At 40.8% G+C, this 17,056-nt stretch overlaps 1 protein-coding gene across 1 annotated transcript in view; it reads right to left on the bottom strand.

The window, feature by feature from the left end:
• The window catches only part of ADAMTSL1 (ADAMTS like 1), a 198,913-nt gene that overhangs the window by 137,985 nt on the left and 43,872 nt on the right, over positions 1 to 17,056 (bottom strand). The window contains exon 7 of the mRNA XM_054397580.1: positions 1,073 to 1,199. Within this exon, the coding sequence (XP_054253555.1) occupies positions 1,073 to 1,199 (127 nt within the window). The remainder of the gene's footprint in view (positions 1 to 1,072; positions 1,200 to 17,056) is intronic.

Genomic DNA, 17,056 nt, shown 5'->3' with positions numbered 1-17,056 from the left:
TCCTTCCTTCCTTCCGAAATCCTTCCTTCCAAATCCCTTCTGAATTCCTTCCTTCCCTCCAAATTCCTTCCTTCCGAAATCCTTCCTTCTGAATTCCTTCCTTCCCAATTCCTTCCGAATTCCTTCCTTCCTTCCCTATTCCTTCCTTCTGAATTCCTTCCTTCCTTCCGAATTCCTTCCTTCCGAATTCCTTCTTTCCTTCCTTCCTTCCTTCCTACTGAATTCCTTCCTTCTGAATTCCTTCCTTCCTTCCGAATTCCTTCCTTCCTTCTGAATTACTTTCTTCCGAATTCCTTCCTTCCGAATTCCTTCCTTCCGAATTCCTTCATTCCGAATTCCTTCATTCCTTCCGAATTCCTTCCTTCCTTCCTTCCTTCTGAATTCCTTCCTTCCGAATTCCTTCCTTCCGAATTTCTTCCTTCCTTCCGAATTCTTTCCTTCCTTCCAAATTCCTTCCGAATTCCTTCCTTCCAAATTCCTTCCTTCCTTCCAAATTTCTTCCTTCCTTCCTTCCTTCCTTCCTTCCTTCCTTCCTTCCTTCCTTCCTTCCTTCCTTCTGAATTCCTTCCTTCCGAATTCCTTCCTTCCGAATTCCTTCCTTCCTTCCTTCCGAATTACTTTCTTCCGAATTCCTTCCTTCCTTCCTTCTGAATCCCTTTTTTCCTTCCTCCCTCCCTCCATTCCTTCTGAGTTCCTTACTTTCAAATTTCTTGGTTCTGAATTCCTTCCATAGATCTGAGAGTGAGAATTGTTTTAGGTTGGCACCATGTCCCATTCCTAGACAGTTAATACAACCTAAACAGTGTGGATAGAGCCAGCTCTTATTATCTCACTCCTGCCAAGAATCAACCTACATGAGAAGGGGAGTATTACAGTGATACCTTTCCACAATCCTCTGTCTGCCTCTATGGCCAGAGCTGTAGTCTGTGCAATACTTATTTAATCGAAGTGGGACAACTATAGTGACTACACTAATTCAACTGCCTGAGAAAGTAGGGTGAAATCTAGCTTGCAATAAATATGTATTTCACTAAGAAAGGAAGTTAGCTCTTTACCAGAAAGGAGAACTTACATTTATTTGCTGAGAGATGGGACTTATACTGGCCTCGAACCAGCCGGCAGGTGGACCCATCGCCATTGCAGACCCCACAGTTATCTTCCTTGACAGAGCTTCCCAGCTGGTGGTCACACCCAACAATCTGGCAAGAAAGAAAGAAGTGCATTTCAAAATAAGCACCTACTGACTGACTGCTAGATCCATCTCTGTGACTAATTACCAGCGTATTTCACTCTCAGCTTCTCTAGAGGGACACAAGGTATCCAAGCAATTAAAGAGGTTGTGCAAATCTGTCTGGGAATTTGAACTGAACTAAAATGTGAGATAGTGAGCAGTACTCAGTGGATGTAGTCGCTTTTCAGTGATGCCCAGTGATAGGACAAGAAGCAATAGGTACAAAATAGAACACAGGAAGTTCCACCTCAACACAAGGAGACACTTCTGTGATTCTGAGAGGTTGGTTTTTTTCAGGCATTGCGAACGTTTCTTGGTCAGTGTTCCATCAGAAATTACCCTCTTTAGAGTTTTGTAAAGAAAAAATGCCTGAAAAAGGTCAGTCAGACAGTAAGCAGATAGACAGAAGTAAAGAGCAGCACAGATAAATTGTAACATAGCTGAGATCTCTGAAATGTTTCCTGCTATGCATTGGTTTTAATTATGTTTGACAATAATCCCATTCTACATTATCAATGGCTGTATTCGGACATTGTTAAAGATATGATAAAGAAGGAGGGAATGGCTGAAACAAAAAACCTGAGAGTCAGAAATGCAACCAACTGCTCTGATACTGGCTTTGTGCCTATGTGCAAATTCTTTGGTTCAATATTGAAAACCTGAATAGATAATTTAAGCTTCTCATTTTGAAAAAAAAAAAAAAAACCAAAACACAACAACCAAACAAAAATGTCATTCCCAGGAGAATCTAAACTTAGTTTATAATTAAATTAATTTAAAATTAAATAAATGGAACATAGATTCATTTAGCACAGTGCTAATGCAACACACTTTGTTTGCACTTTGAATTCTGCATTGAAGTTATGAATTTTGCACATAAATAATTGAAATCCAAGAAATGAAGCAAGTTCATACAGTGTTATAATTATCTTTCTACATAATAGAAAATGAAATGTCATCTAGCATTCTGGAGTGTAAAGTAAGCAATGAATACATCTTTGTATATAAGTTCTACTTCTAAAGAATTTATGCTGAGACTATTAGCCAAACAGAATTATATCTAAATAGAGGGAATTTTAAATAAACTCCTGATTTCAGCTTTAGTTTTTCTTACATCTGACACTTTCAGTTAAATCTGATAAGAGCAAATGGGGCACCTATCTCCCAGATTCATAAAATCTTCATGGGCAACTTGCCCACTTGAACATTAAGACTAAGATTCCTTGTTATTCCTGAGCAACCTAATTCTGTTTGTGCAAATCTCTGTGTGCAGAATTGCAAATCTCTACTAGGATGAGACATGCTTCTGAGATTCACACTTCCTCTTCACCTATCTCTGAAAATGTCAGCTTTGATTAATATTTGCTACCTACTTTTAGCAATCCAATTCCCATTTCTAACATTATTTTACTTGTTGCACAATTGTAGTTTCCTTGGTTATCTGTCATATGATATTATTATTATTAATTTAATTTAAGTCAGGCTGGATGAAAGATAACATCAAATGTCTTTGATTCAATTACTTCTAGTGGATCAGAACTGGGTCAGCTTGCTATACTTCTTCACTGTGTCTAGTTCTGGGCTCCTCAATTCAAGAGAGATGTTGAGGTACTGGAACATGTCCAGAGAAGGATGATGAAGCTGGTGTGGAGCCTGGAACACAAGCCCTGTGAGGAGAGGCTGAGAGAGCTGGGGTTGTTTAGGCTGGAGAAGAGAAGGCTCCGGGCTGACCTGAAGGGAGGTTGTAGCCAGGTGGGGGTTGGTCTCTTCTCCCAGACAACCAGCAGCAGAATGTGGGGACACAGTCTCAAGTTGTGCCAGGGGAAGTATAGGTTGGATATTAGCAGGAAGTTCTTCACAGAGAGAGTGATTGCCCTTTGGAATGGGCTGCCCAGGGAGGTGATGGAGTCACCGTCCCTGGAGGTGTTGAAGAGAAGACTGGATGAGGCACTTAGTCATGGTCTAGTTGATTGGATAGGGCTAGGTGACAGGTTGGACGCATGATCTTGGTGGTCTCTTCCAACCTGGTTGATTCTATGATTCTATGATTGCTTTATGGTGTCTCCAGATGAATTAACGAGGGCTAATGGAGTAACAGTTGTGTCTACATGCTACATTTCCCTAAAATCGTAGTCATATCAAGACCGAAAGAGACATTCTATTGCATTAGAAACACTATGACAAATAATGTTTAGGTAGCTGAAGCAAAGTTAAATCACAGAATCACAGAATTAACCGGGTTGGATCTTCAAGATCATCAAGTCCAACCTATTAACCAACACCATCTAATCAACTAAACCATGGCACTAAGTGCCTCTTCCAGTCTTCTTTTAAACACTTCCAGGGACAGTGACTCCACGACCTCCCTGGGCAGCCCATTCCAATGGCTAATCACTCTTTCTGTGAAGAATTTCTTCCTAACATCCAGCCTAAACCTCCCCTGGTGCAGCTTGAGACTGTGTCCTCTCATTCTGTCACTGGTTGCCTGGGAGAAGAGACCAACCCCCACCTGGCTACAACCTCCCTTCAGGTAGTTGTAGACGGCAATAAGGTCACCCCTGAGCCTCCTCTTCTCCAGGCTAAACAACCCCAGCTCCCTCAGCCTCTCCTCATAGTGCTTGTGCTCCAGACCCCTCACCAGCTTTGTTGCCCTTCTCTGGACATGTTCAAGCAGCTCAACATCTTTCTTATACTGAGGGGCCCAGAACTGGACACAGTACTCAAGGTGTGGTCTAACCAGCGCTGAGTACAGGAGTACAATGACTTCCCTGCTCCTGCTGGCCACACTATTCCTGATACAGGCCAGGATGCCATTGGCCTTCTTGGCCACCTGGGCACACTGCTGGCTCATGTTCAGACAGCTGTCAACCTGTACCCCCAGGTCCCTCTCTGCTTGGCTGCTCTCCAGCCACTCTGTCCCTAGCCTGTAGCTCTGGGTTGTTGTGGCCAATGTGTAGAACCTGGCACATAGATGTGTTAAATCTCATGCCGCTGGACTCTGCCCATCTGTCCAGCCTCTCAAGGTCCCTCTGAAAGGTTAAGGTTATCTTGACTGTGAGTACTCCAAACAAGCACAGTTATGTAAATTATACTGTAAACACAGGTATGTAAATTATATCGGTGACATCATGTAAGGTTTAGGGTTTTTTTTTTTCTGAATTAGAATATGCATGCAGGAACAGAACCACTTTTGATATACACAGACTTGTTCACTTTTGCTTTCATGAATGTCTATAGATAAGATGTGAAAAAAATCACTTGCATGATCTGAAAAATGTATGACATATTGGCTACAAATCAGATTAATTTCCATCAAATGCACCACAACTTACAAGCACCCATAGTAAGAAGGGTCATGATGAGGATCCCAGATATCAGGCCAGAATTCCCTTTCATATCTGTTCATAACACACTCAACAGCTCAGTCTTAGAGTGGTATTCAAATCTGCACGTCTTTGCATATTTCAAAGAGAACATATTAATTGCCTGAATGTGAAAAAAAGCTAGATTTTAAATCCAGGTATGAGGTAACCAATTTCAAAATTCAGATTTCACTGCTTTAAAGCCTTTTTAACTTGATGAGTAATCAGCTCACACATTGCCATGGGCTGTGCTCTGATTAAAGTTAATTTCTAAACAGAGCAATTTGGAGCTAGGTCACTATTTGTAGAGGAAACTGCCAGGAAAATCTCAGGTATGAAAGTAAGTCATGTTGAGGTTTGTTTCTCTTTTGAAGATGGACAGCTGCTGCCAGGTATAGCAGAAAATCTTTTTTTTTTCTTGCTTTGTTTTTTCCTCTGTATTTCAAATGGAAGTAGGAGCAAACAGAGGACTACTTGCGAATATCCCAACTTATGCAAGGCTATTGTGGTTTAAGGATTAACAGGTGGGCAGCTGGACCCTAGAACCCCAGTGAGGTCACTGAGTCATGTTATTCCCTCCCTTTTCCTGTGTATCCTCTGTTTTAGGGGACAGGAAGTTCCTTCTCTCTCTCTTCCTTTTCACCTTGCTGCTTGGCAGGTAGCTGGTTGCTGGAATGCTCAGCATGTTCAGGCCTGCTTCCATGTATTTCAGGCCTGTATCCACATGTTGTGGGGAAATCCATTGTCATCTGAGACCGGGTTTTGTATATATCTGTATAGAACCCTTCCCTCAATCTCTCTGTACATCCCTTTTTTCCTTAATACCCTTTATTATCTGTTAAAATGGTTTTGTTGACTTCCAATTCTGTGCAAGCCCTTTTGTTTACCCCTTACTTCCTCTGCCTATCTTTTCCCTGAGGGGGGAGAGGGAAGGAGATAGGGCAGTAATCCAAATTCTGTTTAGTGGTTTGGTTTTCTCTGGGGTTTTTTGTTTGTTTTGTTTTGTTTTGTTTTGTTTTCTTGTGTTGTGTTTTTTTTGGGGGGGGGGGCGTTTTTGTTTGTTTGTTTGTTACTTTCCCTGGAACCTTAAATGGTGACAATTATCTACAAAATGTGTTTTCATCTTCCTATACTTGGTAGCCTCCAAGATAATTTTACGGTATTAGAAATTTTGGTGAAATTAAATAAATGTCCTTTTTCTTCCCAAGGATTCTAGAGAGCCTTTTGCTTTACTTGCTAGATTATATGTCTTAATAGACATGCAGAGCTCTGAGAATATGTATGAAATTTTCATTAAAAACCCTCCTGAGTTATTAACTAATATCTGTAGTTAAAAACGTTGTAAAGTTTGTTTATTTTCTTTTATTTTTTCCCCCTTCGCTATCTATGGAAGCAGTTCTTCTATTTTTTGGATGCAACGTTCAGTTAAAAGCTTGGTAGTGTTTGCAGTGAAGCCACTGATGTTTTGAAATGAAAACACTGCAGATCTCCTGTATTACTTTTTAGTAGCTCTTACATGAAAAGCATTATATGGGCTGAACTCTTATGAAAGCAAAATATCAGACAACAAAATATTAAAGCATTCCTGTAAAACCCCACAATTCATAGGAACAATAACCTTTGTCTCTATGAGGAAAGGAAACAGGTTTGGCTGAGCTAACCTGAACATGTGTCATTTCCATAAAATTATTTTCACTGTCCATCAAGACTGCAGTGAACTCATTGGTGTAGGTGAAAATATGGCACCACCCTCCCAGAAATCTACAGAGAACTAGTAAGGAACAAGATGGTAAAATGTTTCTTTCCATGCTTCCAACCATAATGTGAACCTAGCACTGAGAGGAGGTTTTGGAATGGCTATTATCAGGGATACCAAAGATGCAACACACTGGCAGAGAACCAGCTATTAGGAACAGTAGATTCACTTAGGCTACAAAGATAAAAAAGTCTACTGAGATAATCGCCTGTGCGCATATTCATCTGACTAGGGGTGACTGAGGACCCATCAGGAAAACAAGCACCAGAGAAGACACTGCCTGATCAGCTTGGTAGGCAAAGTGAATAGGGCTATTGTACTTCTAATCTACAGCTCAGAGTAATGGTTTGTTGGACACGGTTCAAATCAAAGTACAGACATTTTCACATCAGAAGGTCTGGAGAATATTTTACTTTCTGAAAAGCTTTAAAAAATCAACTCCTCATCTTGGTTACTAGAACCAATGTTAAAATTCTGAAGTTTCTGAGGGCTTGGAAACTTTGTTTTCCAATGCATTCTAGTCCTGATCTTAATATATCCTGGGGCGTATAGGGAGATGAAGATGAATTATTTTTCCAATCCGTAAGAGAAAGCAAGCCTCCACCAGAAAATAAAAATAGATTACTGCAACTGGAAATGTTCTGAAGTAAGCAGTTTTCATACTCATTTCTATTACATGTTAAGCTTCCCCCCATTAAAGCAGAATAACAAAGCACAGACTTTCCACATTGAAATCTCTTGAGTTTCAGATTACTGAAGTGTGGTCAGAGACTTGAACTGCAGATTGTTACCGCCCAAAATGTCAGAAGCAGCTCCATTAGGTTCCCTGACAATCTAATCCAAATCCCATTGAAGTCAAGAAAATGCACTTACAAGTTCAACAGGCTTTGGATGAAGCCCTTGTATGTTTCTAAAGGTGTTCCTAGGAAGCTCATTGCTATTGCAGCTAAACATCCTTACAGTAGCAGAGGCAGATCATGTAGAACTCTGGAGGTCTCTTGGTATGTGGAAGATGTCTGCCATGTAGAACCAAAGTAAGAAAATCACAGATAAGTAATAACTTTACACCCAGTTATTTACAATCTTTAAACTGAGTTGATTTTTTACTCTCCTTATGGATTTATCTTAAAAATGCTAGCAACAAGCAGCCAGAACACTAACAGAAAGTCCCTAGCTGGCTAAGTTTGCATTGGTTTAGTATTCATGAGGTCTTGGGTGACAGGTTAGACTTTGATGATTCTTGAGGTCTTTTCCAACCTTGTTGATTCTGTGATTTCTGGCATAAGATACCACAGTTCTGCTCAGAGGTAAAGATTCAATATTACATTTTTGGCTGAAGTCCCATAGTTCATCATGAGTTTGATTCTTCCCCCAATCCCACTTTCACTCCACTAGCAGCCAATGAGTTGGCAAAACAGAAAAACAGGGATATTCCTGGCTTTGAGATACATTCACAAAATAATTTTTGTAGGATATTGCAAGAAAAAAGATGGTCATCAAGTTATCAGAGCAACTGCTCATGTATAGTTTAAAGGCATCAGGTTGAAAGTCCTACAACAGGAGTTGGAAATAGCTCACTGAGTGCGTGCATGAATGTTGTGTGTGTGTGTTCCCCTTGTGGACTTGAACTCAGAGTCAGATTTGCAGATTTTTCCAGAAATAAACTGGACCAGCAATGACAAGTTCTGCTTCAGCCTTGTTAGAAATGCCCAGAAGTAAGAATCTTTCATAATAATTTCTATTCGGAAACTCTGGGCAGGAAATCATGTAATAAAACAAGCTTGAAAATCTAGTCAATTATAAATAAATCTCTCTGATTTTCAAAGGGCACGTCTGCAGTTTAAACACAAGAACTTCTGAGAAGCTGAGAAAAACAAAGTTGTTCTTCACATGGATACTGTGGGGCTTAGTCTGGGACTTGGTTTGATCCTCACTGAAACAAGCTTTGGCTGTTTTGACTGGGTCCAAAGTCCCCTTTTGCAATCAGGATGAATTGTACTCTTTAAATTACTGCAGTGAGAACAAGCTCCAAGCTGTACACCAAACTGGAACCAGACTTGTGCCTATGATGCAAGGTCTCACAATCCCTGTTCAAATGGTATTTTCCCTTCACTAGGACCTTATGATGACAGTTCAGAACCTTAGACCTTTTCTGGCACATCCACACAACATTATCCTGTGACACACAGCCTTGTGCAGTGTCAGGCAGGGCCCTTCTATGTCCCAAGGAATTTAGGTGCAAGCACACCACAATTGGCACCTATAACTGTTGATCATAACACAATTTTAAAATGGCAAGACCATTTAGAACTGTGCTGGTAACAGTAGGACAAGTGACATGTGCAATTAATATACTTGCTTGGCAGTTGAGAAACAGTTCAGGCAGTGTAAACAAACCTCTGTCACTGATCAGTAGTCAAATATAACTGCTGGAGAGACTGAGATCCACCTTTCAACACAGTGAGTATGTGTCTGGCGAGCTCAGTGATTCGGTTTTTCTTGTTGCCTTATCTACCACTGATCCACTGGAATCAATTTGCAGACCCTGTTTTGTATCAAGCCACCTTTCTCAGACAGCTAGAGTTCTGTGTCGTTACCCTACATGGTCCCTCTCTCTCCCCTCCTTCCTCAGAAAGACAGGACAACGTGGGGAAAAGAACAAAGGGGACAGGACCCCTACCTGTCTGGTAAACAAATTGTTTACTTGGGATGAGAGCACATACACTGACCACTGCTCCCTCAGAAACAAGGCCTTTGTTTCTGGCTTTCATGGTTATAGCCTGGCAGAAAGCCTTTCCATTGGGCAGCTACACGTTAGCTTCAGCACCCCATTGGACCACTCGATCTCTGGCAAGTTGTATATATATATATATAGGTTGACTTGGTAGTCACCTTTGCCTTGCCTTAAGCCTTGCTTCAAGTCTTGCTTCAAGCTTTGCTGTCTCGAGTTGTCTTGCCCTGCCTCGAGTGCCTGGTCCAGAGCCTGGGATAGCGCCATGAGCCCATACACAGCAAGATGGAAAAGCCACAAGCCTAGAAGCCAGATCTGCCTAGCCTGCTTCCCCTTGCCACTAGAATCGTGCTGTGCCTCAGTTTACCCAGAAACAAGTAAGCGCTCATCGCAAGAAGCGTCATTGACTGCCCGCCTTCTAGTGAAGCCAGATCAGCCTGGGACAATGTGGCAAACTCTCCTTGCTGGCAATCTGCCGTGACAGTGCTGTGCAAGAGCGCCTCAAAGCTCCCTTGTTAACACAGCAGCAGCAGCATCCCCCATGTGGGTAAAAAAAGCTGTGAGTAATTAATTCACTGCCTTTTGGGTTTAAAGGTTCTTATTGAGCCTCCCCCTGCTGTAATTGAGTGCTATCTGCTCCTGGGGACCTTGTCTTTCCAAGTTATTGCCTCCTAACTTGCATATAATTGTTTGTATTTTGCCCAGAGACTGTACATTCCTATTGTAAATACATATTCCAACCTATTTAATGAGTTTTGGCAATTTTCATATTGAAAAAGGGTTACTAATATTTTTAATATCTGTTTGCCATATCGTTTATTAATTAAGGGCAATTTCTTAATCATCCCCTTACAGTACCATATATATGAAGCAATTTCATGGTCTTTAATAAAAACAACCATATTAGTAATAATAATACAAACAATAATATTATTGACATCAGAATTACTTTTTCTACAGCAGAACATTCTGAGATTGCTGTAACATTATTCCAGGTTTCTGATGAAATAACAGAAAGCAAAGTAGACCTCTTTCATCTTGATTCTTTGGAGAAATTTAAGTAATAGGTCTTAAACATCTGCATGTACGAGAAATCAGTCAATGTTTCCAGACATATATTTCATCAATTTCTTGAGCTAATAAAACTGATTTTGATGCTTTAATAGGCACATCCAACTAAGTCTAGCTATTAATTGTAGGTTTGTTTGATAAAATTTATAGTCTTTCAGAGACAGTGGCTACTCTTTTTGCCTTTGATGGGAGACCTTACATAGTTACGCTCTTCCAACAGTTAGATAGAAGGGAGTTTCTAGTTATGGATATATTCAGTGTCTAGCCTTTTACTAGGAAAATGATTCAAGCTTTGTAGAGGCTGTCATGATTCTTCACAGAGGATTCCTGTATCACCCCAAATTAAACACTTCACTGATTAATTTGCATGGCAGATCTATACAGGGAGGTAGCCATTTTGTATGGACATGGAAATAGCTGTATTTTCATTTTCCTAGTTTCTGTGAAGCTGTGACCCCTAGAAAGGGGAGGGCCGTTCTACTTATCTAAGTAAGAGAGGCTGCTCAAACTGCAAGAATCTCATCTACAGGTGTGACTTCAGGGAAACAACACCTATTTCCATCATGTGAAGAAGATCTGGCTATAATATTGACAGGACCTGCTTTCTGGAAATACTGCACATCATCCTACTGTCTAGTCACATATTTATTATAAAAATATAATAATTATTTAAAAGAAAATAATAATGATCTGGTGTTATATAGCAACATGTAGATTATGCCACTAATATTGGAGGTAGAAGAAGGTTTTGATCACCCATCTGAGAAAGCAAAGATTGTTTTTCTTCTTCTTCCTTGACAGAGTCAACAAAAAGGATGCGTGTAGAATTTAAACAAGCAAAACAAAAAAATTAAACTGTAAGAATCAAGTATGAAGACTATGATAACAAAGAAAAAGTGAAATGCATAAAGAAAGTAGAAAAAGCCAAGAATGAAAATGGAAAATTCCCTCTCCATCAGGAACAGAGATATCCAAGATATCGGGGTAGAGCTTATTTTACACATAAAGGTGGCTTTGCTTGTACTGAATACAATTAGAAGTCTCTTCTCACTTTAAATGGTTGATGACTTCAGCTCAATAAGTGGTAATTAAACGAAGACTCATACTAAACTAGTAGTAATTCATCTCCAACCAACATGAAAAATGAAGGGGTAAATATGAGAGATCTTTTAGTTTTCAATTTTTTTTTTCATCCCATGAACAAATGCGTATTTGCCTTTTAATAAGAAGAAATACCAAGGCATACAGAATGTAATGTAACTCACTCTTCGTTTCCACCGTTAATAACCTCATGAACAGCTTGTTATCAACAAGAGCCCACGAGCTGGCCCAAATCTCTTGTGCTAAGAAATATTCCTATGGTTAGCTCAAAGAGCTGAAACAGTTGTTTGATCCGCTGGGAAAAATGAACTCTGTCTAAGTAAGCATGCATTGATCTTCACATCACTTTTCCTATTTCAAGATTCTTGCACAAACTGTAATTGAATAGGCATGTCTGTATGTTTTATAACTTGTTCTAGTTGAATAACACTCAATTCCCTCATGACTGTCAACTATAGTGTAAAAAAATTATATCTAATCAGAACATACTACGAAAGTCTGTGTACTCCTCTGTCATGAAGATCCAGTTAAATACTTGGATAAATGCAAACCCACTAGGATGGCAAACTTAAAGTTGCTTTCAGTAGCTTTACCCTAAGTAATCCAGAAAATATATCTATCCATGCTCAAGACAGCATAATTAGTTCTTGTAAAAAGCCTGTTAACACACATAATTCCACTTTTTCATCTTCAGGACTTCAGACCAAATGCAAATCTCAGAAGACTATTTTTTGCAGCTGTGACAAATCATGTCTTCGTATTATTACACCTGTCGCTGCGGTTCCTCAAATAATGCAGTTCCAAAGACATTGCACGAAAATATTGAATCCCCAAGATTGTTATAAACTCTCAGAAATTACTGAAAGCTGTGAATGTTATATGTAGAGAGTGTTAACCATTTTAGTAGTTGCTGCTAATGCAAATGTGTAGAAATAACTTCTAAGATTGTATTTTATCTCCTTCAAAATTTCCATGCATTCCCTATGCTTACAAAAGAAAGCTTATTCAAATAAATGTTACAGAGCAGGAATGCTCCATTTGGTTCTTCCCTAATACCATGGTTTCCCATTCTTTTAAAAGACTTTGGAGACATTATAGAGGAACATTGCTGTCAAAGAAGGTTAACCATTAATTCTGGAAAATTTCACGTTGCTTACCTTTCTGGACTGATTAGGTAGTATTAGTTGCTGCTGTGATAGTAAAGCAGCTGATGTCCTAAAACACACATTTAGGGCAAATCTGGTTTAGAATTTTCTAATGCAGTCCCTCTGACTGGCTAGTAGGGATGCACTGTGACAGGAACACTTTGACCTGCTTTAAATTTAACATACCAAAAAATACAAAATTATTCAGAGATGAATGCAGTATGAGCATTTGTATTTTAATTTTTTTTCTTTGACCATCCTCAGAATGATGCAGGAATTCTATGAATAACGTTGATGAAGAAACTGAATGCTCAAAATCATGGAAAAATAATTAATTTATGCTTTAATAATTATTATATCATTTTTTGGGTATATGGGGAAAGGAGTAGTTTAACCTAAATTCTTCAGGGATGCCAGTGCTAGTATACTTATATTGTACTATTTTCAACATTCTTACCTTAGCAAGAGAGAAAGTTAAGAAATAATATCAGTCTTTATAGTTGTAATAGTGCAGTTATATTCAGCCTTCCAGGAGTAAGAAATGTCACGAGAACGTAAATGAGTTTGGTTTAAGAGAGGATGTTAATGAGCTCCATTTCTAAAGGAAGGTTTTCTTTCATTTGGCCCAAATGGAATTCAGCCTGACAGGGAGTCTGAGTGCCACTGCTCCTGATCTCCAGGTCACTACAGGCAGAATACTTTGAATCACTTTCCCATTTAGATTCCTGTGCCTCCAATTAAGAGTTTAAAGATTAAAAAAAAAAAAAACAAACAACAAAACAGCACAAAAGAAGATTGAAAAGAGTCGATCTCATTAGCCCATCTAGAATTTCGAGAAACTTGTGAACTTGGTTAAGGTCAAGGGGTCTAGATGACTAACTTCTTCAGTATCATTTACTGCAGGACTGTTTCTGTTCCAGAACAGAAAATCAAAGAGAAAGGAAATGGCTTCCAACAGCGCATATGGTGGCTGAAAATACATTAGGAAACCAACAGCTCATCAAGTCTGCATAGATTTGAAGGAAACCATGCACTGAAATATGAGTTAAGACTCAACCTTTTCTGAGATTCAGGTGTGTTCGATACTTAACATAGATGATGTAAATGTCCTCCCTTCCGTCAGCCTGTAGCCTACATGTAGTTCAGGAGGCTAAAGTCTGATATAGATAGGTTCAAAATAATAGCACTACATAAGTAAAAGCACGAAAGTAATATAAACCCACATTAGGATGCCAATCAATTTGTTGAACAACCAATAGATCTCCATGCACTGTAAAGTGGTTTAAAAGTTCCACATCTTGTTTTTAACAAACAGGGAAGCTGAGGCCCAAGCAAATATAACAGCTTGCTTAGTCCCTGTAACAAATCAAAACAAAACAACAAAACGAAACAACAAAACAAAACAGATTTTCCAGTTAAGTCCCTTATCACCTAGTATGTGATTTGTTACTGTGTCGGTGTGAGCTGAAATTCCCCCCCCACCGACAATAACCAGGCTAGCCCAGTCTGGAAGCAAATGAAAAGCTGTATTTACAAGCAGAGTCTAAAATCTACAATGAAATGCAATGAATATGTACAAATATACAAAATTCACAACATTCACAAATATATACAATCAACAGAAAAAGCACAACCGATCTCCCTTTGCTTCCCCCCAAGGGGACCCTCCCAAAGGGGCCTCCCTCTCCCAGGAGCTTCCCCCCCAGGCCCCCCTGGACAGAGAAGCAGAGTTAGTTAAGCAGAAAGTTGTTAACTTAGCTGCCAAGGTCAGTGTGTTATCTTCAGCCAGAAGAGAAGAAGAAACAGCAGCCAGACAGCCCAGCAACTGCCCCCACTGCCGAACGCAGAATGTGCCGAATGCCTACTTTGTTTTGGGTAATAGTTCTTAAACATTTCTATCTATCCAATGGAAGTGTTTAGAACAATCGTTATTTTGATCTCTTACACCCAATAGTGACTTATTTACATTCTTTCACTTTCTCTGTTCTGAACTTTGCAAGGAAAAATTAAAAAGACAGTTTCAAACCACCACAGTCCACCCCTTCTAAACAATTCCATTGGCTGCTACTATCATTTATCTAATCTAAAATAATATCTACAACACTAGGTGAATAAAGACCATAGTCCATTCCGGCTATCTCAGATGTAGATGATTCAAAAGAGTCAAATCACAGGAAAAAAACAGCAAACAGCTTGTTTCCTCGCAGATGGAGCGAAGGAAGGAACAGGGACTCTCAGGTGACTCAGGGCTCTCAGGGTTCGTGCACCGTAGATCTCATGAACTCTCCTCTTGGGCGCGATGCTGTGTCTGCGCAACACTCTGAATTTAACCTCTCTCAGCCAAAGTTAGATTTCTTTGTGGAATGCACTGAATTTCACCATTTTCTTGCATCACCCAATAGGTGTGACCAGGACCTTCAGCAGAAACCACCCCTCGGACAGGTTTGGCTTCTCCTGAAGGAGAAAATACCCAAACAGTTTTGCCTAACAGATTCTTTTCTCTGATAACAGGAACTCTATCACCTTCCTCCTTTCGCAACAAATCTGATTGGGCAGGTCCAGCTCGATTCACTGAACCTCTACTATTCACCAACCAGGTTGCTTGTGCTAAATGTTTCTCCCAGTTTTTCAAAGATCCACCCCCCATGGCTTTGAGAGTGGTTTTCAGCAAACCGTTGTAGCGTTCGATCTTCCCTGCAGCTGGTGCATAGTAGGGAATGTGGAATATCCACTCGATGCCGTGCTCTTTGGCCCAGTTTTTTACAAGATTGTTCTTGAAATGAGTTCCGTTGTCCGACTCAATCCTCTCTGGAGTTCCGTGTCTCCACAGGATTTGTCTCTCCAGGCCAAGAATGGTGTTACGTGCAGTTGCATGAGGAACTGGATAAGTTTCCAGCCATCCAGTGCTTGCCTCTACCATAGTCAGCACATACTGCTTACCAGATGGAGAACGAGGTAGAGTGATGTAGTCAATCTGCCAGGCTTCACCATACTTGTACTTGGACCATCGGTCACCGTACCACAAGGGCTTGATCCGCTTTGCCTGCTTAATAGCAGCACAAATGTCACAGTCATGGATGACTTGTGTGATAGCATCCATGGAAATGTCAATGGATCTGTCACGAGCCCATCGGTAGGTTGCATCTCTGCCTTGATGTCCTGACGAGTCATGGGCCCACCGAGCTAAGAACAGCTCACCTCGGTGTTTCCAGTCAAGATCAGGATCAGGATCAGAGTTTGTGTCCACCTGGGAAACTCTTGCAGCTAGATCTGCCTGATGGTTGTGTTGTTGTTCTTCAGTAGCTTTGCTCTTAGGAATGTGAGCATCGATGTGTCTCACTTTCACTGGGATTCTCTCAATGCGAGCAGCAATGTCTTGCCACAGATCTGCAGCCCAGATTGGCTTTCCTTTCCTCTGCCATCCATTCTTTTTCCAGTCTTTCAGCCAACCCCACAAGGCGTTGGCTACCATCCAGGAGTCAGCGTAGAGATAAAGCTTTGGCCATCTCTCACATTCAGCTACGTTAAGAGCTAGCTGGACAGCTTTTACCTCTGCGAATTGACTGGATTCTCCTTCTCCATCTCTCGCTTCTGCAACTCTGCGTGTTGGACTCCACACTGCAGATTTCCATCTCCGCTTGTTCCCAACAAGACGACAGGAACCGTCTGTGAACAAAGCATATCTCTTTTCATTATCAGACAGATCACTGTAAGGAGGAGCTTCCTCTGCACGAGTTACTCTCTCCTCTGGAGGTTTAGCACAGCTTGTGCCTTCTGGCCAGTTTGTGATCACCTCCACCAAACCAGGCCTTTCGAGATTTCCCATTCGAGCTCTCTGTGTTATCAGAGCCATCCACTTAGACCAGGTAGCATCTGTTGCATGATGTGGTGAAGAACCTTTGCCTTTGAACATCCAATTCAGAACCTATGCAATCTAGGAGCTAGAAGAAGTTGTGACTCAGTTCCGATCACTTCAGAAGCAGCTTTCACTCCTTCATAAGCAGCTAAAATCTCTTTCTCTGTTGGAGTGTAGTTTGCCTCTGAGCCTCTGTAGCCACGACCCCAGAAACCAAGAGGACGTCCTCGTGTCTCCCCTGGAGCTCTTTGCCATAAGCACCAGGTTGGACCATTGTCACTCGCGGCCGTGTACAGAATGTTCTTAATGTCTGGACCAGTTCGGACAGGTCCAAGAACCATCGCTTGGACTACCTCTCGCTTGATCTGGTCAAAGGCTGCTTGTTGCTCAGGACCCCATTGGAAACGGTTTCTCTTTCGAGTCACATCATAGAGAGGTTTCACAATCTGACTGTATCCAGGAATGTGCAGTCTCCAAAATCCCACTATGCCTAAGAAACTCAGAGTTTCTTTCTTGTTGATGGGATTTGCCATGGTGGAGACTCTGTTTATCACATCCATTGGGATGTGACGGCGACCATCTTGCCACCGCACTCCCAGAAACTGGATTTCTCTGGCAGGTCCTTTCACCTTGTCTCGCTTGATAGCAAAACCAGCTTGCAAGAGAATGTCAAGGATTTTATTACCTTTCTCGAAGACTTCTTCAGCAGTCTCACCCCAGACGATGATGTCATCGATGAACTGAATGTGTTCTGGAGCTCCACCTTTCTCCAAAGCATCATGGATCACTGCATGGCAGATGGT

Source organism: Indicator indicator, chromosome Z, assembly GCF_027791375.1.
Source record: "Indicator indicator isolate 239-I01 chromosome Z, UM_Iind_1.1, whole genome shotgun sequence".
NCBI lineage: Eukaryota > Metazoa > Chordata > Aves > Piciformes > Indicatoridae > Indicator > Indicator indicator.
The sequence above is the reverse complement of the archived record's forward strand: the minus strand, read 5'-3'. Positions and strand labels throughout refer to the sequence as shown.